This window comes from Monodon monoceros, unplaced genomic scaffold (genome assembly GCF_005190385.1).
Source record: "Monodon monoceros isolate NGI ecotype Baffin Bay Population unplaced genomic scaffold, NGI_Narwhal_1 Super_Scaffold_9, whole genome shotgun sequence".
Lineage (NCBI taxonomy): Eukaryota > Metazoa > Chordata > Mammalia > Artiodactyla > Monodontidae > Monodon > Monodon monoceros.
Genome location: NW_021703786.1, coordinates 7359061 through 7384092, shown reverse-complemented (window position 1 = coordinate 7384092; position 25032 = coordinate 7359061). Strand labels below are relative to the sequence as shown.

General features: G+C 37.7%; 2 protein-coding genes and 1 non-coding gene across 3 annotated transcripts in view; 2 read left to right on the top strand and 1 right to left on the bottom strand.

The window, feature by feature from the left end:
- Positions 1–2719, top strand: part of HSF5 (heat shock transcription factor 5) — a 49220-nt gene extending 46501 nt beyond the window's left edge. The window contains exon 6 of the mRNA XM_029213409.1: positions 2649–2719. Within this exon, the coding sequence (XP_029069242.1) occupies positions 2649–2719 (71 nt within the window). The remainder of the gene's footprint in view (positions 1–2648) is intronic.
- Positions 1852–1979, bottom strand: LOC114889842. The gene has a single exon (XR_003792143.1). It is a non-coding gene; the product is annotated as a U6atac minor spliceosomal RNA (small nuclear RNA).
- A 5997-nt stretch (positions 2720–8716) lies between the features above and the next one.
- Positions 8717–25032, top strand: part of RNF43 (ring finger protein 43) — a 60318-nt gene continuing 44002 nt past the window's right edge. The window contains exons 1-2 of the mRNA XM_029211482.1: positions 8717–9284; positions 10346–10982. Coding sequence (XP_029067315.1) covers positions 10731–10982 — 252 coding nt within the window. The 5' untranslated portion in view covers positions 8717–9284; positions 10346–10730. The remainder of the gene's footprint in view (positions 9285–10345; positions 10983–25032) is intronic.

The following is a 25032-nucleotide window of genomic DNA, read 5'->3' as shown; positions in this document are numbered from 1 at the left end:
TTTCCATTCATCCATCGATGGACACTTGGATTGCTTTCACTTTTTGGCTATTGTAAATAATGCTGCCATGATCATGGATGCACAAGAAGCCACTTTTAAGTGATAAACTGATGTCTGTTCTCCCTCTACAAGATGCTTATCTGGATAGATGCTTGTTTTTTGTTTGTTTGTTTGCTTTTAATTTTTTTGGCCTCACAGCATGGCATGCAGGATCTTAGTTCCCCAACCAGGGGCTGACCCCTTCCCCCTGCAGTGGAAGCTTGGAGCCCTAACCACTGGCCTGCCAGGGAATTCTGAAATTGCTTGTTCTTTATGGATAGGTTGTAGTGTTGTTCACCGGATGAGCTAGTACCTTCTCCTAGTGATTGGTCTTCCTTTCACAAAATATGGAAAAAATTAGATACTGTTCCAAATGCCCTCTAGATTTACTCATAGTTGGTGGTAGAATTATTTTATTGTATCAGCTGTCTTGCCCAGGCTGTTGATCAATCCTACAAAGGTTGTGTTCTACAAATATAGTAACAAAAGTCTCTGTATGTCTAGTAGGAAATAAAGGACTCATTCTGTGTAATTTAGTTTAACTCCAAAATGCTACTAGGACAAAATTCTAAGCCTAAAAGTCAACCTAAAAAAGGCTCCCTGGTCATGTTGCTCTAGAAATTGCAAACTAATTAGACTGAATCTAGAAGCCACATTAGGATTCCTTCATTTCGGACTATGTTATTCAGATAGGCCATTTAACTCTATTTCTTTTCTTTTTTAAACATCTTTATTGGAGTATAATTGCTTTACAGTGGTGGGTTAGTTTCTGCTTTATAACGAAGTGAATCAGCTATACATATACCTATATCCCCGTATCTCCTCCCCTCCCACCCTCCCTATCCCACCCCTCTAGGCAGTCACAAAGTACCGAGCTGATCTCCTCGTGCTATGCGGCTGCTTCCCACTAGCTATCTATTTTACATTTGGTAGTGTATATGTGTCAGTGCCACTCTCTCACTTTGTCCCAGCTTACCCTTCCCCATCCCCGTGTCCTCATGTCCATTCTCTACATCTGGGTCTTTATTCCTGTCCTGCCCCTAGGTTCTTCAGAACCTATATTTTTTTTTTTTTAAGATTCCATATATATGTGTTAGCATACGGTATTTGTTTTTCTTTTTCTGACTGACTTCACTCTGTATGACAGACTGTAGGTCCATCCACCTCACTACAAATAACTCAATTTCGGTTTTTTTTATGGCTGAGTAATGTTCCATTGTATATATGTGCCACATCTTTTTTTTTTTTAACATCTTTATTGGAGTATAATTGCTTTACAATGGTGTGTCAGTTTCTGCTTTATAACTAAGTGAATCAGTTATACATATACATATATCCCCATATCTCTTCCCTCTTGCGTCTCCCTCCCTCCCGCCCTCCCTATCCGACCCCTCTAGGTGGTCACAAAGCACCGAGCTGATCTCCGGGTGCTATGCGGCTGCTTCCCGCTAGCTATCTGTTTTACATTTGGTAGTGTATATATGTCCGTGGCACTCTCTCACTTTGTCCCATCTTATCCTTCCCCCTCCCCATATCCTCAAGTCCATTCCCTAGTAGGTCTGCGTCTTTATTCCCGTCTTGCCCCTAGGTTCTTCATGACCATTTTTTGTTAAGATTCCATATATATTTGTTAGCATACGGTATTTGTTTTTCTCTTTCTGACTTACTTCACTCTGTATGACAGACTCTAGGTCCATCCACCTCACGGCAAATAACTCAATTTCGTTTCTTTTTATGGCTGAGTAATAGTCCGTTGTATATATGTGCCACATCTTCTTTACCCGTTCATCTGTCGATGGACACTTAGGTTGCTAAAAACAGTGATTAGATGCCATGAAGTAGGTGGCAGTGCCTTAACCATATGCGTGTTGTCAGGCCCGAAGGCCTTTTCCGTCCTTGTCAAGGGGAGTGCTAACCTTCTCTCTCCTTTCATACAACACTTAACTCTATTTCTGTACATGGTCTTAGCTTTTTATGTTAAAGAACCTAGTGCCTGAACTGAGAGCTCACTTTTTTACTTCTTTCCAGTCTTAATGACCACTCTTTGTTTCTTGACCTCCTTGAAGGGTATACTTTATTTTTAACAGACAATTCAGGTAGACCTTTTTATAAGAGAATCAGCTGTGTTAGTCAGTAAGTGGAAATTTTTTGGAGGCAGTCAACTTTGGAAAGGTAGTGATTACTTATTTTAACATTGTATTTCTGAAGGCATTACTTTTTCATATTCCCAAAACCCACCTATCTATTTTTATAGCATCGAAGAAATGAATTTTCATTTGTGTGTGTTTATTTCACTTTGATCTTTTTGGCACTTTTCCTTAATTTTTCACTTATAATAAAAGTCAGTTGAAAAGAGGCTTATCTACATCACTAAAAGGAGAGAAACTTTAAACTTTGTTAGTCTCTTTGGGTTAACAACTGGGCTGCAACTGTGTGCTTTAGAGGTACGGGAATGCCCCCCAAACTGAGAATCTGATGAGGTAATGTGATTTTAGAGCCCATTCTACAGGTGAAACAGAGCAACTCGTTCTTCTTGTCTAAAGACTTGTCTATTGAACTCTCCAGCTCGAGAAGCTACGAGTGAGTAAACCAATCTTTTTTCTTTCTAGATCTTCATCTGCTGGTGGATGTGGCCTGCAAGCAGGAGCACTTTCCACAGGAGGAAGAATTAAAAGAGTGAGAATGGATGACAAACGTGACATCGTGCACTGGCTGTAGCTGGAGGCAGACTAGCCTTGCACATGACACACTGTTGGGGCTCTTTCAGTTCTTTAAGGAAAAAAAGTATTTTTGTTTTGTTAATTGAGAATTTTGTTAATTGAGAATTGGGAATTTGGTATTTACTACAGCTGTTCGGTTCAGATGGTTTACCTTGACAAACTACCAAACCTCTAGCAGTCTTTTTTTTTTTGCTGCCCAGATCCCTTTCAAATGAAAGTTCCTGGTCTTCTGTTACAGTCAAAAAGCCTCTAAAAACAGCTGCATCTATGGTACCGGAGAATAATCTGTGTGGGTGTGCTGGTTTGTCGTCTTGCCACTCTCAAAAGTAGTCAGCACAACTCCGGTGGGGAGTTCAGTCTATCTGTTTCAAGTTGCAGTGTGATCCTTTTAGAGAAAATTGTGTGAGAAACAAAGGCCTGTGAGGTAACCAAGATCGCAGGTCTAAATGGGTCAGGAATTCCAGGGAGAAACCCTGGGAAAGAGTTAATTTTCCAAGTGATTAACCAGGAGATGCTCTTACTTCCTAACCCAGCATTCTGTTTCAAAAGCAAGGCGTCCGGACTTGGACCGTCCATCACACTTAACAGCCCCTGATTCTTTTATATTTACGGGAGCGTTCTTCTATTTTCATATCTTTCTTTAATTGTAATGATACATTATCATAAATGGTAAGAAGGTTTTGTTAATATATCACTTATTTAATATATCTTCTAAAGAAAAGTATTTAGCTTGTTGAATATAACTGTATTTATAAATGCTGGTAGATTTTTAAGTTTTAAGGCTTTATATTTTTATTAATATTGAGGGGTAGAAGGATAAAGGATGCATATATAATATTTTAATTTTGAAACGGGAATGTACAGCGTGTGAACAAAACCATTAAGAGATTTAGCACAGTGTTTTCTTATTTTAGATTTTTACATTCAGTAAGTATAAATCCTCGTCTGTAAAAGATAGTGTGCGGATTTGGGGAGAAGCTGATCAGTAGTCGCCTCACAGAAGCTACGCCTCTGATGTTTTTAACAGTTTATGTATGGTTTAAGCCTCTGAGAGAAGTTTGGATAGTGGGATAGACTATAACATTTTTATCTTATCCCCTGTTTAGGATCCTAAGTTCAAATAGTAGGATTATGGGACTGGTTTTTAGGAGAGGTATATTGGATGTCCACTTTCTGTGGTTGATCCCTCACTTGCTAATCCAATGACAGCAGAAGATTTCTGATTTAAAGCCTTTTAAATTGACTAGAACTTTCTTATTAGATTCTGCCTCAGTTTTCCTAATAAGCACTGCAGAAACAAAAGGAAAGCCTAGGAATATGAAACTAGTGAAAAAGGAAAGGCCCTTAGTGATATGACATAAGTACTATTCAAGCCACGGTGGACGTAGCAATTCATTTCTTAACTTGCATTGTGCCTTCCCAATGATGTACTTCCCCAGAAGTATTACAGAGATAGTAGTTTTCTGGAAAAGGATGAGCTCTATATTGGTCTGCAGTGACTCAGTTTAGATATGAAAATAGGTTCTGAAAAGTGACCTGTTTGGTCCATCTGATTAGACTAGACGATGTCCATGTGATGAACATTTATTCATCTTTATTAGCAAGGTTTAAAAGAGGAACAGATTATCAAGACTCCTACATCTTTTGGTCAGACTGTGTATTTTGGCAGAGTATGTGAAGAGGAGACCCAGTTTCTATATGAAGGAACTTTGCCTTTTCTCTGTCAGGTTGAAAAGCTGATATACTATGTAGGTGATATTCATTCCTTCCCTTAAATATGCCTTTCTTGGCTTTGTATATGTTGAAAGAGATAATATCTTTTGAGGAACATGTGTCAAGCAGGAACCTTGGCATGGATTTGGTTTCAATTGTTTTACCTTTATCAGCTTTCCAAACCTCTTTTTATATATGAATACAACAGACCAAGGAGCTGGATCTACTGCTATACTCACATGCCTGCTACCTATCAGCTAAAGCTATCATTACTGTCTTGCACAAAGTGGCAAAAGATAAAATAAAATCTTTGTGTGAATTAGTCAGTAGGGTCTGACACATGCTAACAAGGCTCCTGACTAGTGCCTCAGTATTTCAGCACCTTAAGCATGATAAATTTCAGTCAGTCAACAATAAAGTGTTTCAACTAGACTTGTTGTCTTGCTTGTTTTTACTGTTTGGTGATCAATAGAAACCTCAGTCATTATAACTATTAATCATAATAGTAAAGCTCAGAAGAAAATGTGCTCTGTTTTCCAAAGAATCTGACTTTAAAAAAAAAATCCTGAGTTTTTTTCATTTACACTTGAATAGAGATTGAATCCTTAAAATGCCATTAAGGATAAGGACAATTCTTGGACATGTTTATAGAAACCTAGGTTTTTGGAAAAGGATCAAGGTCTTCAGTAACTTTAGTCAATGCAGTTGTGAAAGTAGATCCTGAAGTGTGATCTGTCGCGTGTAAAGTTAGGTAGTAGGTGTCAGTGAGATGGGCGATTCATTACCATAGTGATGGCATCTTTGTGACATCTCTATGGTAGTTGTGATCTGTCAATCTCTGAGGGATAACGCCAAAACTTTGAAGCCAGAGAATAATTTCTCTAGCTTATTAATTCTGGTGACTTTCTTGTCAATACTGTTTAAATAAACACAATATATCAGTGAACTAAGCTATATAGAGCTGTTTGGTTTGATCCTGAGTAGCTCAAGGTACCCAGACTCAAGGTACCTATTATCGTCATGCTCAGATCTCAGAGTTTCCTCAAGAGAGGGCAACCACATCTATATTCTTTTCCTTTCAACTAAGTATCTGTATTAAGTCTCAGGTTTGTGTGTCTTAATTCCTTTGCAAGTTTCAAGCAGTAATAGGTGAGGCAAAGTCAATTAGTAGGTTACTTTTTGTTTAGTTTAACACTAAAGATATTTTTACATATATCAGATATATAATAATGTGTATTTTACACATTTTATGCTATACTTTTACATCGCATACATAAAATAAAAATGTAAAACCAGGGACTTCCCTGGTGGTCCAGTGGTTAAGAATCCGTCTTGCTGGGACTTCCCTGGTGGTCCAGTGGTAAAGAATCCGCCTTGTAATGCAGGGGACATGGGTTCGATCCCTGGTCAGGGAACTAAGATCTCACATGCCGCGGGGCAACTAAGCCCGTGTGCCACACTACTGAGCTCGCGCACCTCAACTAGAGCCCGCCTGCCGCAAACTACAGAGCCCACGCACTCTGGAACCTGAGCGCCACAACTACAGAGCCCATGTACCCTGGAGCCTGTGTGCCACGACTAGAGAGAAGCCTGTGTGCCACAACTAGAGAGAAGCCTGTGCACCACAATGAAGATCCCACATGCCTCAACAAAGATCCCGCATGCCGCAACTAAGACCTGATGCAGCCAAAAATAAATTAATTAAAAACAAATCTTTAATTAAAAAGAAAAAAAAGAATCCATCTTGCAATGCAGGGGACGCCGGTTCGATCCCTGGTCGGGGAACTAAGATCCCACGTGCCGCCGGGAAACTAAGCCTGTATGTGGCAACTACTGAGCGCTCACACCACAACTAGAGAGCCCACGCGCTCTGGAGCCCGGGCGCCACAACTAGAGAGAAGCCTGTGCACTGCAAAGAAGAGCCTGCATGCTGTAACGAAAGATCCCGCATGCCACAACTAAGACCCGATGCAGCCAATAAATAAATAAATAATTTTAAATAAACGTAAAACCAGAGCAGACTTTTAAAAAATTCTCTCCAGAAGAATTAGAGCTACTCCTATTCTTTAGGAAAGGAGCTATGAAAGGTCTATACTTGCATTATGTTCTTAAGGTCCAACCACTAAAGAAAAAGTGCTAAATTAAGAATTTACTTTAGAATTTCTCTCTCTGCTCTAGGTGTTATTAGGCCTAAAATGCCAAAACTATCCCCATAAACCCTCTTTAAAATTCTTTTAATTAATTTTTTTAAACTGAAGTATAGTTGAATTACAATGTTGTATTAGTTTTAGTGTACAACAAAGTGATTCAGATATACATATACATATATATTTTTTTCAGATTCTTTTCCATTATAGTTCATTACAAGATACTGAATATAGTTCCCTGTGCTATGCAGTTGGTCCTTGTTGTTTATCTATTTTACGTATAGTAGCATGTCTCTGTTAATCCCATACTCCTAATTTATTCCTCCGCCACCCACTTTCCCCTTTGGTAACCATAAATTTGTTTTCGATGTCTGTGAGTCTTTCTGTTTCATGAATAAGTTCATTTGGGTCATATTTTAGATTCCACATATAAGTGATATTATATGATATTTTTCTATCTCTGACTTAGAATGATAATCTCTAGGTCTATCCATGTTGCTGTAAATTGTACTATTTCATTTTGTAAAAATATTTATTTATTTATTTGGCTGTGCCAGGTCTTAGCTGCAACATGCGGGATCTAGATCCCTGACCAGGGATTGAACCTGGGCCCCTTGCATTGGGAGCGTGGAGTCTTAACCACTGGACCACCAGGGAAGTCCCCCATTCCTTTTTATGGCTGAGTGATATTCAATTGTATATAGGTACCACATGTTCTTTATCCGTTCATCTGTCGATGGACGTTTAGGTTGCTTTCATGTCTTGGCTATTGTAAAATAAATAGTGCTGCTGTGAACATTGGGGTACATGTATCTTTTCAAATTGGACTGTAGACCCTCTTTAGGGATGAAATTCTCAAGGTGACTAGGTCACTCATACTTTTTGCCTTCAGAGGCATTATGTCCTTTAATCTTTACAACAAAGCTACAATGCAATTATTATTCTCCACGTTTTACAAGTGATCAATTTGTACAATTTTTTTGTACAAACTAAAAATTGTTTAAAATTTTCTTATGTGTTTTTTACCACAATTTAAAATGTGATTTTTACCACAATAAGCATGTAACATAAATCTTAACCATTTTCAAGTGCAATGTTAACCATATTCACATCATTGTTCATTTGTACAATTTGGAAAGACTGTTGGCAGCAGGTCAAAATAAAATGTCTGGGCACAGTCAAATATAATCTGGTCGACTTGAAAATTCAAATTTTAGAAACATATATTAGAAACTTCTGCATTATTTCTAAAGACAGGGCTACTAGAAGGGTTATTGTTCATGAGTGTGGTAATTAACCAAAAATTAGTTTTCTTTTCGCCTATATTCTGATTAAGCATATATATTTTACCCCTTTGTTTGTATTTATGATATAGACTTACTTGCAGTCTCACATTGAAGGCCCAGGTCTGATCCATAGTATTATTTCACCTCCCAGGGATGTGAGAAGAAAATAACAGATTCCAGACCTCTGACATCACCTAATCTAAAAGCTTGGTACAGGCACAGTTTAGAAAAGAGCTACTGAATTTAAATTTGTAAGGGCTGAAGAAAAACTATGCATAAAATGGACAGAGTTCTTGCCAGGGTAGCAGACTTAAGACAGCAATAAATCAGTAAGAACTATAGCACAGGATCACTTTATTCTGGCTTTGTGGCATTTACAGACACTAAAACCTGGAAAGAGCAGAAATGCCTTTGAATTTATATTTGCAAAACCTTGTGTCCATTATTTTATCTTCTGCGTTTCCTTTTTTTTTTTTTTTTTTTGTCTTTATTTCCTATACCACCATCTATGTCTCTTGGGTGCAGAAGCTGCTTACGTGTCTGTTTGTGTGGCCCTGATTTACATGTGGTAGCTTGCTTACCCAGAGAAAGGTATTGAAGATTGAATTGGATGCAGTTTGGCTGTGGCTCAATAGAGGGAGTCGAGGAGCCGAGAGAGGCTCTCTTCTCAGCACAGGAACGTGTCTGGTGAAGTGTGCGTGCACCAGGCCCCAGCCAGCCAGGAGGAGGAGGGGCGGGATGGGGGTGGTTGCCTCTAGCTGCTCCACCCTCACTTTGTGTCAGCAGGTAGAGAGCGTGATTGCAGTCCCAGGGGAGGGAGTCAGAGCTAGAACACCAGTTACAAACCACAGGCTTCCTCCTCTAGGGAGCTGATCCAGAATTGTCTTTCTGGAAGGGAAGCACTCGAATCCTTCCGAACTTTCCAAGTCTATCCATGATGCAGAGACATTGCCCTCTGGGATTTTCTGTGTTCCTGGTAGTGAATTGTTGCTGATGTATTTGCTACTTTGCTTCTTTTCTCTTTCAAGATTTGATCATTTTTATATGCTGTTCGGGGAGAAAAAGGACTTTTGTTAGAAAGGAGATTTCAGAAATGGTTTTGGATCCTCTAGAAGTGTTTTTAGAGTTCTTGGGGACAGTAGCACTAACCTTGGAGTAAGTTTCTGCCTTTGACCTGCATGGATTATTTTTTCGGGCTGCGGAATTTCTCGGCACCTAGCTGCAGTGTGGGGCACTTGGTTTGGTTGCAGAGTAAGAAGGTGGAAGAATGAGCTGTACTTGGTTAAGCAGTTGAAACCTTTTTTTTGAGCAGGATCTTTAAAAGCATAATTGAATTTGTTTCACCCCCGTGGATTCCAGTGGGCCTGACAGCACAACAGGTTTGCAGATTTCTTTCGAAATTCTTTTTTTTTTCTCCCTCTGCCTCAGCGAAAGAAAAGAATCTATATCACAGGTTCATGTTCCATAGCTTGGCTTTTCAGCATTTATTCTGAAGACTTAATAAGATTTTTTAACTTGACCTCTGAACACAGTGGGCTTTGTGGTTGAAGTGCATTTGTATTTACTTAAGGGTGCACATTTTGAAATCTTAGAATAAGACGTTGTTTGTACAAAGACCCAAATTCTCAAGTGTGCCTAGAAATAGCACAGATCTACTCTACTCAGGTTTATTTTTACTTTTTCAGGGTTTTCTACTTAGAGCCTGTAGACTAATCACCTCCTTACTCCCCCTTTTATTCCCCACCCCCTCAAGGAATTTGAAAACGTGTTAGGAATAGTCCTTTGTTTTACTTATGAACCTAGAAAATTACAGATTATAAGATCTGGATAATAAAGTAGTTTCCAAAAGCATCTCATGGGAAATCAAAGTGCTTGGCATTCTCAAGCAGGAGCATAAAAGCTGGGATCCCTAAGAGAGAAGGGAAAATAAAGATAGAAATACGAATGTCAACTGGGAAAAATAATTGGAAAGCCAACCTTTTCAAATATTCTTCTAATTATGAAAGTTGGAAAAGCTTGTGATGCTCAGGTTTATCCTGTGACTATGTGAAGACATATAAATTAGCACCTAGTTTACAGGCAAATCTAGGTAGAAAATCTAAAAATCATAGTATATTTAAGTTCATGAAAAGTGTTGTAAGTTCAATGGGCCTGGAACTTTGGCTACAATGAAATACAGTTTAATGTTGAAACTTTTATGAATACATGTTGTAGCATCTTTGGACATCTCTCAAGGTGTGGCCTGAAATAGTGTTTCCTCTCCTTCCCCATTTTTTAAGAAAAAATTCTCCTGTGATCTTTAGTCTTTTACCGTTGACAAATTTTGTGGCTTTAAAGGACCATCTCTTCGTTTTCTGAGCTGGAGTTTTTCACTCTCACCTTTGATGCATGGCCTTAGTCATTTACTTTGCCTTGTTTTGTTCATTAACATTGGGTTTAGTGGCTCGAGAACTTGATGCATATGGAAGACCAGCACCAAGTGATCTGACATAATTAAAATTCAGGATGTGACATTCAACCTCAAGCAAAATTGAAAATTCCACAGAGAAGCAGCGATATCTTTACTAATCATAGTGAAGATGGGAGAAAATGACATACCTGAAGCAGAAGTAGGCTGAAAATACCTTCTTCCCTGCCAGATCAGGAATACCACCTGTTCTTGGGAATATACTTTAGAGAAAGGAAGGACCAGAACTACGACTCGGCTTTCTGAAGCTGAAGCATAAGTTTCTTTTCCTCCGTTTGTCTGGATCTAGGAAGCTGTGTTTGGTATTAGCTAGTGGAAGCAGTATGTATGGCCGAAGTGCATTGCTGCAGCTGGTAGCATGAGTGGTGGCCACCAGCTACAGCTGGCTGCCCTCTGGCCCTGGCTGCTGATGGCTACCCTGCAGGCAGGCTTTGGACGCACAGGACTGGTACTGGCAGCAGCAGTGGAGTCTGAAAGATCAGCTGAGCAGAAAGCTATTATCAGAGTGATCCCCTTGAAAATGGACCCCACAGGAAAACTGAATCTCACTTTGGAAGGTGTGTTTGCTGGTGTTGCTGAAATAACTCCAGCAGAAGGAAAATTAATGCAGGTAAGGATGACTTTATTATTTTTCACTTTCCATCTGTTTGAAATATGCCTTTCTTCTTTTGTCTGCCAAACCAAATTCCATACAAGGGCTCTGCTGCTTAGCTCTCTGTGTTTCATCTTTTTAAGTATATTACCTTATTGGCCTTCTAAAGCAAATTCTTATTTTATACTCGAGAAGAAACATATAAATCCTGTATTTTATAAGATCATCTGCTTATTTTTAACTCTCGTACTACACTGCATTACATAATAAGTCCTTTCTTTGCAAGTGATATATTTTGGACACTATTTTTTTATAGATGAAATATATGGGCTTGTATTTAATTAACCTGAGGATTGTACTTTACGTCATGTTTAGATTTGAAGTGAGCACCGAGGAGGTTGATTTTAATGGTCAGTAGCACCCTGAAATTCTAGAATGTCCTTGGAGCAGATTTGATCAGTGTGTCACTTTTAAAATTCAGTCAAGCTTGAATGCTACGGCTGGCCTTATACCACGTGTGGCACCCTATTGCTAAGCCCAAAATGGAGAGGACTGGATTACAAAATGGACACAAGGTATAAACTTGCCTCCTGATCACTTTGTCCTTGTCTACACATAATTTTATTACTTCCAAAAATTTTAAATTTAACATGTTTTTTATTGACCCACAAAGTTTTTCAGACACAGTTTCTTAGGCTTTCAGGTTGTGAATTTTGCCTATAACTCATTCATAGCCTACTCTTCATGTGTTTAGTGTATGAACTGACTGAAGCCATAGCATTTTATAGATGAATTGCTCATTGCCCATGGTGAAGATAGAGCCTTGAGGGCTCTACCTTTTTCATGTGGCATTCTAGTATCTTACTCTATAAAATTATGTTGCTTATTGATTAAAATTCATTTTATAAAAGGACATTTCTTGCTGTAGCTCTTAGTCACAGGTGAAAAATGTTAAATATCATTCATCTCAGCATCTAAGCTCAGATTTTTATTTTGTAACATGAACAGAACCAAAATATTGTATGAATTTAAATTTTTGTCCACTGAGAGGAAAAAGATGAGAAAATTTAGCAAATTATAGAACTCTCTTTGCCAAACACGGATTTTTACATATATGACTTATTGGCTCTTCATGATCACTTCTTAGGCAATATTTTGAAGCTGGGATAAGTGAAGTGGAAGAAGAATTGGGTGAAAAGGAAGGCTGTGCTATTTAGAAAAATAAACAGGCAAAAAGAATATATCTGGAAAAAATAGTGTAAGAATTTTTGGATAAGAGTCTATTCACTTAATTTGAAAATTAGGAATATTTAAAAGTTGAAACCATAAATCATTTTGAATACAACAATTGGAAAGGAAACTTCCATCCTGACCTTGCCTAGTTAATACCTTGAGGCATGAGGTATGTGCTCCATTGCAATTTTTTGCCCTAAGTAATTTTACTATAGAACCATATTCTGGAGGCTCTGAGGTCTTTGGGAACCATACTAAGTTTTGTGTCTTATTAATGTCCTGTGGCAGCATATTCAATGGGTTAATTATATGCCGCTTAAAATAGTGTCTTTTATTTTAAATGTTTTGCCTTCTATTATCATAAAGCTGCACATAAAGTTTCTGTGTATTCGTAAAGGAAAAGGTATATGAGAGGTACTAGCTGGTATTCTCTGCCATTTATTACCTTGCCAGTCCGTATCCTATCTTCTCTTATTTTGCCCTTTTTCTCACTCTGGTAAGTGTTGCTTAATCCTGTTTTTTTTTTTTTTTAACCTATTAACTTTGAATCTATCAGTGTACTTTAAGTACTGATTCTTTACTTTGTGAAGAGAGAATTTCACTGTATCTATTATTTAGCAAGGCCTCTCCAGGCTTTCCAATAGATAGTTTGCATCATTGGCAATTTTCAGTCTGTCTTCACCTTTTCTCTCCATACAAGCTTCTTCTAGGTCATTAATAAATTTGTACACCAGCCTAGTATTAGTCTCTGGAGACCTTCAGTATTGGTCCTGGTTTATTTTCTATTAATCAATTTTTAATCTACAGTAATTACTAAATTTTCTTAATAACCTCTTACGAGAGACTATTTAAAAAAAAAAAAACTTTTGGATGATATGCCTCAGTTCATTTTTATCCACTATTTGATTAACTCTTTCAAAGAAGTCTAGCATGTTAGGGACACATGGTTTACGCTTCTAGAATCCATGCTGTTTGTTCCTTATCAGATTACACTGCAACACAGGTTTACTCAACTGTGGTTAACCAAGCCTTCCACTCAACTGAAGTTCTGTTTAAATGTCCTAGAGCTGTGCTTTGCTGCACTTTAGCTTTCTTGATGGATGTCTGTTCCCTGGTGTCACAGATCTAAAGGCAATCTTCTCTGTTGGCTTTGCAGAATTTTGGATAATTCTGTGTATCCTTCTACCTATGAATTATTCTAGTTGCCTGTTAAGTTTGATTATCTTCAAAGATGCAGTCAGGTCTTTGTAAAATTGGGCTTGCTGTGCATTGGGAGATGTAAAGTTATGAGAACAGTGATTTACAAAAATCATCATGACGTTGTTGTGGTTTCTGGAATTTCCAGAGAGTTTCAGAAAATCTGACATTTCTTTACATTTTGCTCAACTATTTCAGGGTATGTACTTTTTCATAAGGACCAAATTAACTGGACTTTCATTTGTATTACAATTTTAATTTTCCTTAGACAAAGAGAAACATCCCATGACAGTGTGCCCCCAATTTGCTTAATAATAAAATAGACCGTAGAACTGTCTCTAAAATAATTTTGCTTGTCTCAGCTTCATCTGATGGCTGTATATACAAGGCCAGCCCTTGGTGAATTTTTGTCCTGATTCTTATTCCTCACTCTTTGTACTTAGGTTTCTCTTTACCAACAGTTATATCCATTGTACAAGATATGTTCAGAGTCTTAAATTATAATATTCTCTTTAAAGTACTAGGAGAAAGTCAAAATAGAAGAGGAAATGTTGCCTTGGCTGTATTCCTTTCATTTCTCAAGTCTTCTCTTTTCCATTTCAAAACTCCGCATCTTAGTCCTGACCAAATTATATTGCTTTCCTTTCTGTTTTGCCCAAGAGCTGCTTCTTTGCACGACCATATCATTTCAAATCCCTGTGCGCCTTTGTCATTGTCTTTAAAGTGTCTACTTCTTAGGTTTCCCCTACATTTGCCAAAATCCTGTCTCTCCCTCTCCTCTGATTTCTTTCTACTTTTTAAATCTTTGTTTCCCATTGAGTTTTTATATTTAGGATAACCTTCCACCACTATTCTGCCTCAGTATTTCCCTAACTAGCCCTCAAAAATCCATGTCCAAAAAAATTTTTTTTGTAATTATGAGTCATGATGGATGTTAACTAAGCTTATTGTGGTGATCATTTCACTATATATATAGTGTATACATATATCAAATCATGTTATACACCTAAAACTAATACAGTGTTATATGTCAGTTATATCTCAATAAGAAAAAAAAGAGAGAATGTGGGAGACACACACAAAAAAATCCATGTCAAGGAAACTTTCAAGGATCTCCTCATTACTTGGCAGTGACTGATAAAGAGGACTAAATGATAGTGATTTTACTATTATTCTTACTACTTTGACTGTTCATTTGACTAATTCTTCTTCTCCTGGTTTATACCATTGTACAAGGAAAATGAGCTGGAGCTTATGCATTGTCTCATTGTCCAGTTTTCTGGTTTGTTTACCTCTTATCAACATTTGTTTATATTATTTCTGAGTGATAATGTTGCTACCATTTTACCACTGTAAAAATGATTACAGTCCTATTTTCTTTCTCAATTCTTGTTCTTTATTAATAAGTGTTTCTTAGAGGGACAACTCAAATTAATCTTCCTTCTTCTCAAAGCAAAAGAGCAAGAGGATCTTTGTGTAGCGCAGGAGAGGTCACCGACTCTTTAACTATCACACTCTTCCTGCTCAGCTGGTTGTCCTGGATTTTCTTAGACTCCAGGTTAAAGTTATGATCAAGATTAGAATGTGCTGCCCTGAGGCTTCAGACCTACAATGGGAGCTGTGGTAGCGCAGCATTTGGCCAGTAGCAGTGAGCACCTCCTGGACAAATTCCCCCTTGCACAATGTCTCTGCTTGCCCCTTCATTTTACCTATTAGTCAACACATAGTTATCCCATCTTTCCATTTTCACTTTATTTGTAGCCAGGGCCTGAAGTGAATTATTTGGGGAGGAAGAGAAAACTTTATAAGTAAAGTGTTAGCCAAAGCCAGAGAGACAATGCTTTATAGCAAACTGTAGTTGACAAAGTGCCTAAACTGTGACTAAAGGGACTTGACTTTTAGCTTTGACTCTGCCACTAAGTAGTTGGGTGATTTGGGACAAAATAGTTTTTTACCTTTCTAGGCTTTAGATTTCCCATCTGTAAAACTGAACTTGTGCTATGCACTTCACATGTATTAACTCATTGAATCCTTGTAATACCTTCATGAGAGAAATACAGTACTTTTTTTTTTTTGAGATTAGGGCAGATGTTTTTTAATTGAAGTATAGTTAATGTACAATATTATATAAGTTACAGGTATACAATATAGTGATTCACAATTTTTGAAGGTTATACTCCATTTATAGTTATTATAAAATATTGGCTATATTCCCTGTGTTGTACAATATATCCTTGTTGCTTATTTTATAATACATAGCAGTTTGTACCTCTTAATCCCCTACGCCTAGTCTGCCCCTCCCCCCTTCCCTCTCCCCACTGGTAGCCACTAGTTTGTTCTCTATATCTGTGAGTCTGCTTCTTTTTTTTTTGTTATATTCACTAGTTGGTTGTATTTTTTAGATTCCACATACAAGTGATATCATACAGTACTTTCATTTTTACATATTATAGGTACAGAAACTGAGGCTCAAAGTGAGGCTCAAAGCTATTTGCTAAGATCTAATAGTAGGGGGCATAGCTGGAACTTGAACCCCAGAGCTCATGCTTTTCTAACTCTCAAATTCTGTACAGGGACTTCCCTGGTGGTCCAGTGGTTAAGACTTCACCTTCCAATGCAGTTGGTGTGGGTTTGATCCCTGGTCAGGGAGCTAAGATCCCACATGCCTCACGGCGAAAAAAACCAAAACATAGAAGCAATATTGTAATAAATTCAATAAAGACTTTAAAAAAATAAAATTCTGTACATCTACGAATGCCAAAGATGAACAAAACACCAGTGTAGGCTTTGTCTAAATGATGAATTTATTTCCAGAATAGAAAGGAATGAAACTGATGACTACTATTCTCTGCAATTGATCCAAACTATATAATATCCTGCTAACTTCTAACAATCTCTGTATTTCTTCTGTTTCTCTCATTTGTGTTTCATTTACACATTTACAAAGATACTTACAAATCAGAATGTTTATTTACTTAGTATTTCCCTTTGAGTGGAACAACTTTCATTACCTTTCTTTTCATTTTATAACAGTCTGTGGTAAGTTATCTTATATGGGAACCTGAAATAATAAACTTTGAAATAGTATGCATCTAACTGTCATAGTATGCATCTAACTGTTAGAATTCCTTGGAAGCAGAGATTTCAAAGATTTTGTGATTTTGCTTTGAGGCCAGCCTTTAAAAGAAGTATAAATGTTCAAGATACAGTCAACTCTTGGTTATTTATGTTAATGGCGGTGCAGAAAATTCAGTTAATTTATAATTGACTTTGGAATGTAGTCAGAAGTACACCATCAGATGTAAATCCTCTGTGCACACAAGCAATCTTAGGTGCTTGCCTTCTATGATCCCAGCTCAGAGCCTCTTGATATGGCTTTGTTGTTAGAAGCATGGCACCCAGAAGAGAGAAGGAAGCTGCAGAATATTTTTAATGATAACTTTTCAAGTTAAGGAGATATCTCATTTATATAAAAGTACCTATCAGACAAATTTGTATATATAATAGTTCCGTACTTCATGTGGAAATCCAGCAAAATTGTTGTAAGTTCAAATTCATTAATCTCTGTGTTTAATAGGAGGTAATGAATGAGCTGTGCCCTTGGTTATTGCCCCTATCAGGCTATTTAGTGTCCTTTGAGCTGATTCTAGGGGTATGCATTTCCTTGGTTTTTGTGGTAAACTCTGTGTGTGTGTGTGTGTGTGTGTGTGTGTGTTGTAATTTTCTTTATCTACAAATTAGCCATAGTTAGCTTTTTATACAGTTTTAAAGATATCCCTGGGGCTCAAGGTTTTGTTTTTGTTTTTAATAAAAAGGCTTTACATTTCATTGACTGGAAAGTGTTTATTGGAACTTTCGTGTGCTTTTTTCCCCTCCTTTTACTCCCTTCAAATTACTAAGTACAGTAGAGGAAAAAAGATGTTATAAATGAGCAGTGTACGATTATAAATGTCCTGTCAGGAACCAGAATCGGTAGCAGGCTATTGTCAGAGGAGGGTGTGATGATGATGTTCCATCGAATTTATGCTGCAATTTTCTTCCAAGAAGCTTGAAATGATTCACAAATACTTGCAAACCAAATACAGGTGATAACTTACTCCATTTTATAGAAAAGGAAGCTTAATGGGAGAGAGAAAGCAAGTTAATTATCTTAGAAGAAAGTTGCATAGAGATGGACCCAGGGTGCTTTGCAGGAGATAGACTAGTAATCCACTTTTTCAGGTATCCAAGGATGTGGGTTTCTCAGGGAAATCCTCAAAAGCTAAAATATTGTCCATGGCTGAGATATCCTCTATTTGGACCGATGTTGCTCAGTTTGACAATTCAGCTTAAAAGCTATTGGTGAAGCAGTTTGCCAGCTTGCAAATGTCTCAAAAAGCCCTCTGAGTTAACTCTCTGACCTGCATTAATTGTTCTTTTGAGAATTGTTAGAGAACAAGCCAGAGTCTTTACAGTGACCGATAAGGCCCTTCAGGATCTGGCCTGGCACCTGCACCTTTTACCTCCTCCCCGCTCACTCTACTCCAGTCACCCTGACCTTGTTGTCCTTCAGTTAAATCAAGACTGTTGCCACCTCAGGGCCTTTCCACTTACTAGTCCCACTTACAACCTGGGTATTTTCTTCTCTCAGTCTCAAATGTCAACCCCGTGTCAGATATACCTTCTCAGTGAGGCCTTCCTAGACCATCCAATTCCGAAGGACTCTTCCTATTCCCCCTAGGGCTCATATTCTCCTTCCCTGCTTTATTTTTCTTTATAAACTTACTGACATGTGACCTACTTTTATAGTTGTCTGCCTCCCCTCAGTAGACTATGAGCTCTGTGAAAGCAGGGATTTTGTCTCTTTAGTTTAGAGCTTTTTGGGACTAGGGCTTTAGTATTACTTAGATAGTGCCTTTGACACAGTAGGTACTCAGTAAATATTTATAGAATGAATATAAGGAACATTATGGTGGTGCTGAGTGGCTGTGATAGGTTGGACGTAACTCTAGGATGAAGCAGATTTATTTATATCTCATCACATTTTTTAAAGTATATTGTGAAGTCAATTATTTTGAGTGCTTTGGGTTTGATAGAGCATGCTGTATTCCTTTATTTCTCTGACTTACTGACAGCATAGTGTCTCCTTGATTGTCATTTTCAAATTGTAAATATGGCTATAATCAGTATGTTTGAGGAGCTCCTTTACCCAGCACTTATTTAGTTTAATAACTAGCCCAAGCCCTACTTTTTAGAAAATTCTAAAGACGTAGATGTAGAGAATGGACCTGAGGACACAGGGATGGGGAAGGGTAAGCTGGGATGAAGTGAGAGAGTGGCACTGACATATATACACTACCAAATATAAAACAGATAGCTAGTGGGAAGCAGCCGCATAGCACAGGGACATCAGCTTGGTGCTTTGTGTCCACCTAGAGGGGTGGGTTAGGGAGGGTGCGAGGGAGACGCAAGAGGGAGGAGATATGGGGATATATGTATATGCTGATTCACTTTGTTATACAACAGAAACTAACACACCATTGTAAAGCAATTATACTCCATAAAGATGTTAAAAAACAAAACAAAGAAAATTCTGATTTTCCAAGAAAAATGGATTGGAGTACTGATTTAAAATCTGTGATTATAAGATATTAGCATGTATCCAAAGGACCTCACCTTCTTAGTCCTTAGGCCTGTGATTCCCAATTCTAATTTTGAGATACCCTAACACAGTGGTTTTCAATCTTTTTTTTTCCGTTCTTTTTTCCCCTAAACTATTTGGTGGGGTGGGAATGGGGGTCACTGGCCCCTTTGAGAATGTGCTGAACGTTATTGACCATATGTACTTAATGTACAGTTTTGCATAAAATCTCAGTGAGTTGAGAGAATCTCTGAGACACATGTAGTAATCTAAGGACTCCAGATTAAGAGCTGTTATCCTAGAATAATCCCAATTATTTCAAGAAATGAAACCAAATTCTCAAAACTAATTTACCCTCAGTTTACTTAATTTAAAAAGTATTTGTGTACATTACTAGAAGTCAAACAGACAACAATATTACAGTGCAATTATAAGAAGGTTAGCCTGACCTAAGATGACCTTGGATATAAAAATTGGTATCTGACAAAGATCTGCTCATATATAGTGTAGTAAAGGGATTGTGCTCTCCAAATATTAGGTAAAACTGCATCAACTCAAGAAATGCTTACAGCCCTTCTTCATGGTGGTTTCACTGAAAGGCCCACAAGAATAAAAGATATTTTCCTAATTTGTTTTGACATAAGTAGAACAATTGTGGCTTTATGTGTTTATTTGGTTACTGAAGTCAGAGAACAGAGGCTGTAAAATGAGCTAACTTTGGTTACTTACCATCAGTTTGTCTTCTGTCCTTTAGACTCCATTGCTTTTCCTAAGGTGTAGGAATCCTTGGGCCCTTCAGTTTCTATTTGCTATAATGGAAAACTTTGAATCTCTTTTAAAAAGTTTATTGTTTCTTGCTTGTTTGTTTTTAAATAACAGATAAGCTACTTTACATACTCTTATTTTTATCTGGGTTTTAAACATGACGGTTCATTTTGTTTTGTTTGATACTTTTTAATATATTAGGGTCTGTGTTTAAATTGCATATTCAAAAACACCAAAGTAATCAAAGTGATTTAAATTAGGGTTTTTAAAATTGTAAACACAATGTGTCACATTTTTCCTGGATAATAATTAGATTATTTAGATACTCTGATCCCTAAATCTAAAGCAGTGGTCCTTGTTCAAGATGGCAGCCTATCTATCTTCAAGACCCCTGTTCGTTTTCAAAAAATTTAGAGTACTTCTGTTATGATGGAAATCAACCATATACTACTGTGATTTTAAGTAGCATATTCAGTTATCATGTACCTATCAATTTTGTGCATGCTATTATATCAAAAGGGTGCTATTGTGCATATATAAATTTATGATCATTGAGAAACACTGTTGCTATTGTTATTTCTGTAGAATAATTTGGATGAGACTGAAGGCCTTATGTTTTATGCCTACTGATCTTGCTATTTCCTAAAAAATGATTACAGATTTCCATTCTTTTATCACCTAAACTATTTTCTACAGTCTTATGAATTATCCACTCTTCAAAAAGAAATCTTTTACATGGTTCAAGTTTCATGATCTTTCACTTTTATATCTTCTACTTAGAATCATATTGGTTATCTGACTTTAAGAATCTTGTGGCCAAGTTCTTTTTAATTTTGTGAAGGACTTTGCTGTCCTTTTACTGGAATTAGGTCCTCTTCAGTTTTCCATACCTGGGGTAAAATACAGCTTTGGGTGGGAGGGCAGAGGCACAGGCTATTCCGTTTGTAAAATGTAATCATCAAGTTTCAAGCTAGGAAAAACACCTAATCCAATCATTTCATTTTACAGATGAAGAAGTAAACCCAGAGAGATTAGTGGTTTGCCAGTCAAAGAACTGCCAATCTACTACCATATCTTACTGGCCAGCATTTTTAGCAAACCTTATTTATTTATTTTAAACTTTTTTGGGTCATTGCAGGAAGATTAAAAAGAAGATGTTGGCAGAGATTTCCCCCCTGAACATTCCATTAAGAAGATATGGAGTGCCGTAGGGTCTCTTTCCTCTTTGATCCCTAGTCAACTAGAAGGCATACTTTAAAACAAAGGAACAAACAAAAAAACACCTTGCTGCAATTCAGCATTACTTTACATGGTGCATATGCATAAAGTCATTTACGCCATAGACTCACTGCACCAGGTGGCCTTTTGTCCTGGATCGTCTCCTCAAAGCAACAGAGGCTCTTTATAAAGTCTAGGCCAGGAAACTTACCAAGATTGGGGGTGCACTGGAGTCTCTCCATGTCTTATACTGTGGGTCTCCTACTGTGTACCAAACGCTGTGGCAGGTCCTGTGGGAATACAGAGAACAGCACCCTAGCCTAGTCCAACTGAGGAGTTATACCTTCGACAGCGGAAATCAGTATGTGATGAATGCCAAACAAGAAGTGCACGCATAAATGCATTAGCGTGCCAATTTTCATTTTCTCAGGAGTCATTCAAATGACTGTGGTGATTCTGTCTCAAGATCCCCTATGACTGAAGAAAAAATAAACAAAAACCGTAAAATTTTAACCCAGGCAACTTCAAGGAGCTTAAATCTAGAGGACAACTGCACCCCAAACAGACATACCTTCTAATTTTCACTTCTATCAGTTATGTATAGGTTATAATAGTGCCTGTAAAAATATCCCTATATGTATAATACTCCTCAGTAGCATTTTCTGTAGAAGCAGATAACTAAGCACCATGGCTTTCTTTTCAAATTGCAAACTGACTTTCTAAAATGTACGAGAAGTTTCTGTTAAGTTGCAGTAAAATTAAGACAGAAAATTTAGCTTTAAACAGAATTGAACACATTGGGAGTTCTGTTTGAATTGATAATCTAACTGGCTCGTTTTAATTCTTTGTAAACTGCATAAAGGAAGAAGTAAACACTAGGACTATGCAGAAGGTGAAAAGTATTTGAATATCATCTCTATTTAAAAAACTTATTTCAGTACCAAGATTTTTATCATTACTATTGACTTTAGTCATTATTATCTGTTATTCCCATTCTCTTGGGTTGGTTATGTATAACATGAGGGCTATAGAGACCAACTCAAGAAAAATATACCTGTCTGCTATGACAAAAACATTAGATTATTACCTGCTGTGAAGTTAGTAAACTGTATGGTATACGTCATATATTTTTATTGTCATTGGACATTATTTGAAATTTAGTTGTCTCCCTTTGGATATATGAAAAGTCCATAGGTGCCTCGTGACCATTTAAAAGGTAAAAGCAAGTCACTTAACCTTTCATCTGTTGGGGTAGGGTTGGTGGGGTAAGTAAATGATCTTTAAGTTCCTTTCCAGCTGTAGACATTTAGAGGTTATACTTATTTCAGAAATAGACTTATTTTACAAAAGGGACGTGTAACTTGCTTATTTATTTCTTTTCCCTGAGATAAAATTGATTTGGTAGGTGGTACAAAAAATCTGACCATATTCCTTAAAGTCACACAACAAATTAGTAGGAAAACTAAGCACCAGACTCAGTTGCACTTCTAGTCCTTTGGTCCTATACTATGTTTACATTCGGTTAACACACACAAAAAGGACTTTTTCTCTGGAGTTTTATATTTTAAAATATGTGTAGTAGATTGAGGACCCTTATTCTAAATCCTTCATCAAGGCTGTCCCAGTGACCAGACCACACTGACTTCAATCACGAACCTACCTCTAAGTGAATCTGAACCTTTGAATAGGCTTGAAGAAGCCAGAGGTAACCTAGAGCTGTAGTAGTAGAAGGAGGAGGATGAATCTGATCCTAAAATCATTTGTAAAGTTGAATTATTAGAAATAAGTTGAATAGTTACATTAGAAATAAGATTTCAGAAAAGCTGATAGGTGTTCATGTGTGGAGTTGAGGGTTGGAGCTTCGGTTAAGTAAGCATCTGGAGGCATCTGGGAGGAGTGGAAATGGGGCCATCTGATTAGTAACTGTGCCTTGTTATTAAACCGTGACTTTCTGCATTGTGTATCCCCAGAGTTGGAAGACTTCCGCTGGCAAAAAAAAAAGAGAAGGGCTGCCGTGCTGTTGCTGAGGGCCATACAGTAGACACAAAAGCGCCTTCTTAGAGGCCTGCAGCAGAGGCAGCTTGTACAGGCAGGCCCATTCCTCTCAAAGACTGGGAATCAGATTCTTTCCCCAGGGGGTTTCCAACTAGTTTGCACTTCAGAAAAATCTTTTCTTTCTCCTGCTGTTCACGCCCTGCAAAGAATTTTCTTCCAACCAAAGAAATTGTTTTATAATCAAAGATCCTTGTCCTTAGTTGTTGGACATCAAAGAAAGTTTGGAGGAGACTGGGGGATTATGCGAGTGCCTAGAATTTATTTTGAATGCAAACTTGCAACATTAGCAAGTCCCCCAAAGAATATACTCATTTCAGAGCTGGGAGAGAGCCTAATATAACTAAGTCCCTATTTTTCCTTGGTTGCATATACCCCCGTAAGATACAAATGAGTTGAGCAGCTCTATCTGGACTTAACTCCTGTTATGTTTGGTTCTTGAGGTTCTTACCAAGGGAAGAGGTACCCGTAATCCACCTACCCTTTTAAAACCTGATATTAGGGAACATCAAAATCTATTGAAACAAACAAAAAACCTCTTTTTTTTAGCCTTCAATACTTCAACTCTTGGGAATTTGGGGCTTCTCCCAGGGCAGTTGATAATATATAACCAACGTTGAGAGTCACATTCCCTACATTCCCTACTGTCTCCGAGGTGCTGTTGGTGTCATTTTCTCCCACAAAGGAAACCCTCAGCACCCTGAGGGCCTGAACTCAGGTCTTGGCAGGTAAATGAAGGAGGAACTTACTTCTGGATTTAAACTGTTTGGTTGAGTCAGGCGTAAAAAAGCACAACCATGTTAAGTACCAGCTTCATAGTCTTACCTCTGGGGCCCGAATAGGAAGAATTTATCAGTTAGGGAGAATTAAGACTGTAACTTTAAAAAATTATTTTCTGGGTAAGAACAACGATTCACTTGATATTTTGGTTCTTGCACTTCGGGACATTTATAGGGCCTTGTTCTCAGATTATGGCTCCTTCTTAAATATCCTTCTCTGAATCTACGAATTTTTTCAAGTTTTTCTGGAATCCATTTATACATCATCTAACTTTCCTTCCTAGGGCAGATTAACAACAGCAAGAACAAGAATTAGGAAAAATAAAGTGATGGATAGGGCAGATTTAGGCAGAATTATGCCCTGGGCAACGAACATTCTTGTTATTTTGATCTTGGCTCTGTGGTTATGAACAGAAAAGAGTATGTGCTCTAGAAGACTTCCAGTCTCTTTCTGTCCCTTCATAGCAACCACAAAGTAGTGGTTGGAAGTACAATTCCAGGAACGCCAAAAATGCTCACAGTTTCAATAGTGCCCCCGCAAGGATTCTCTGAGTACTCTTCCTCGTAGCCTTCTTGTGGTGTCCTTGCGGTTAGGAGCCTACATCGTCAATCACAAAGGCTTGTCCTGAAGACAAACCTGGTAAAAATGTCAGTTCTCTGTCCTTGCCACCAGAAACAATCCTTTATATTTTACTGTGTTCTGAACTAACATGCTGTAGTTTTTTTTAGACAAACACAGTCTCTTTGATGGACTCATCAACTGATGATGCTCACGAAACTTTAAGTGCACTTGTTTATAGTACTAGGAACGTCAGTCAGGATTGTGTGGGGTAGGCAGGATTTGCCAAAGTTTTTTATTCCACTCAGTAGTACTAACTTGCCTGTGCTACTCCTATGCAAATATGAGATTGTAATTTTCAGGTTTTTTAAACACTAAGAGTATATGGAGAAAATTCACTGAAATGTAAGCGTGTCCCTTTAACTTATATACGGGAATAAATAGGGACTTGAACTATAAGGGAAGAGCACAACCTGAAACTGGCCTTTCATTCTAGTCATCTCCTTTCTCCTGAGTTGGTGTATTCTTGAACCAAATTAATGTTATTATAGAAAATGCCCTAGTTTTTCAAGCAATAACAATCTTCAAGGTATGGAACAGGATTTGGCGTTTTGCTTCCATTTTTATTGTTTTGCTTTCTAAAGG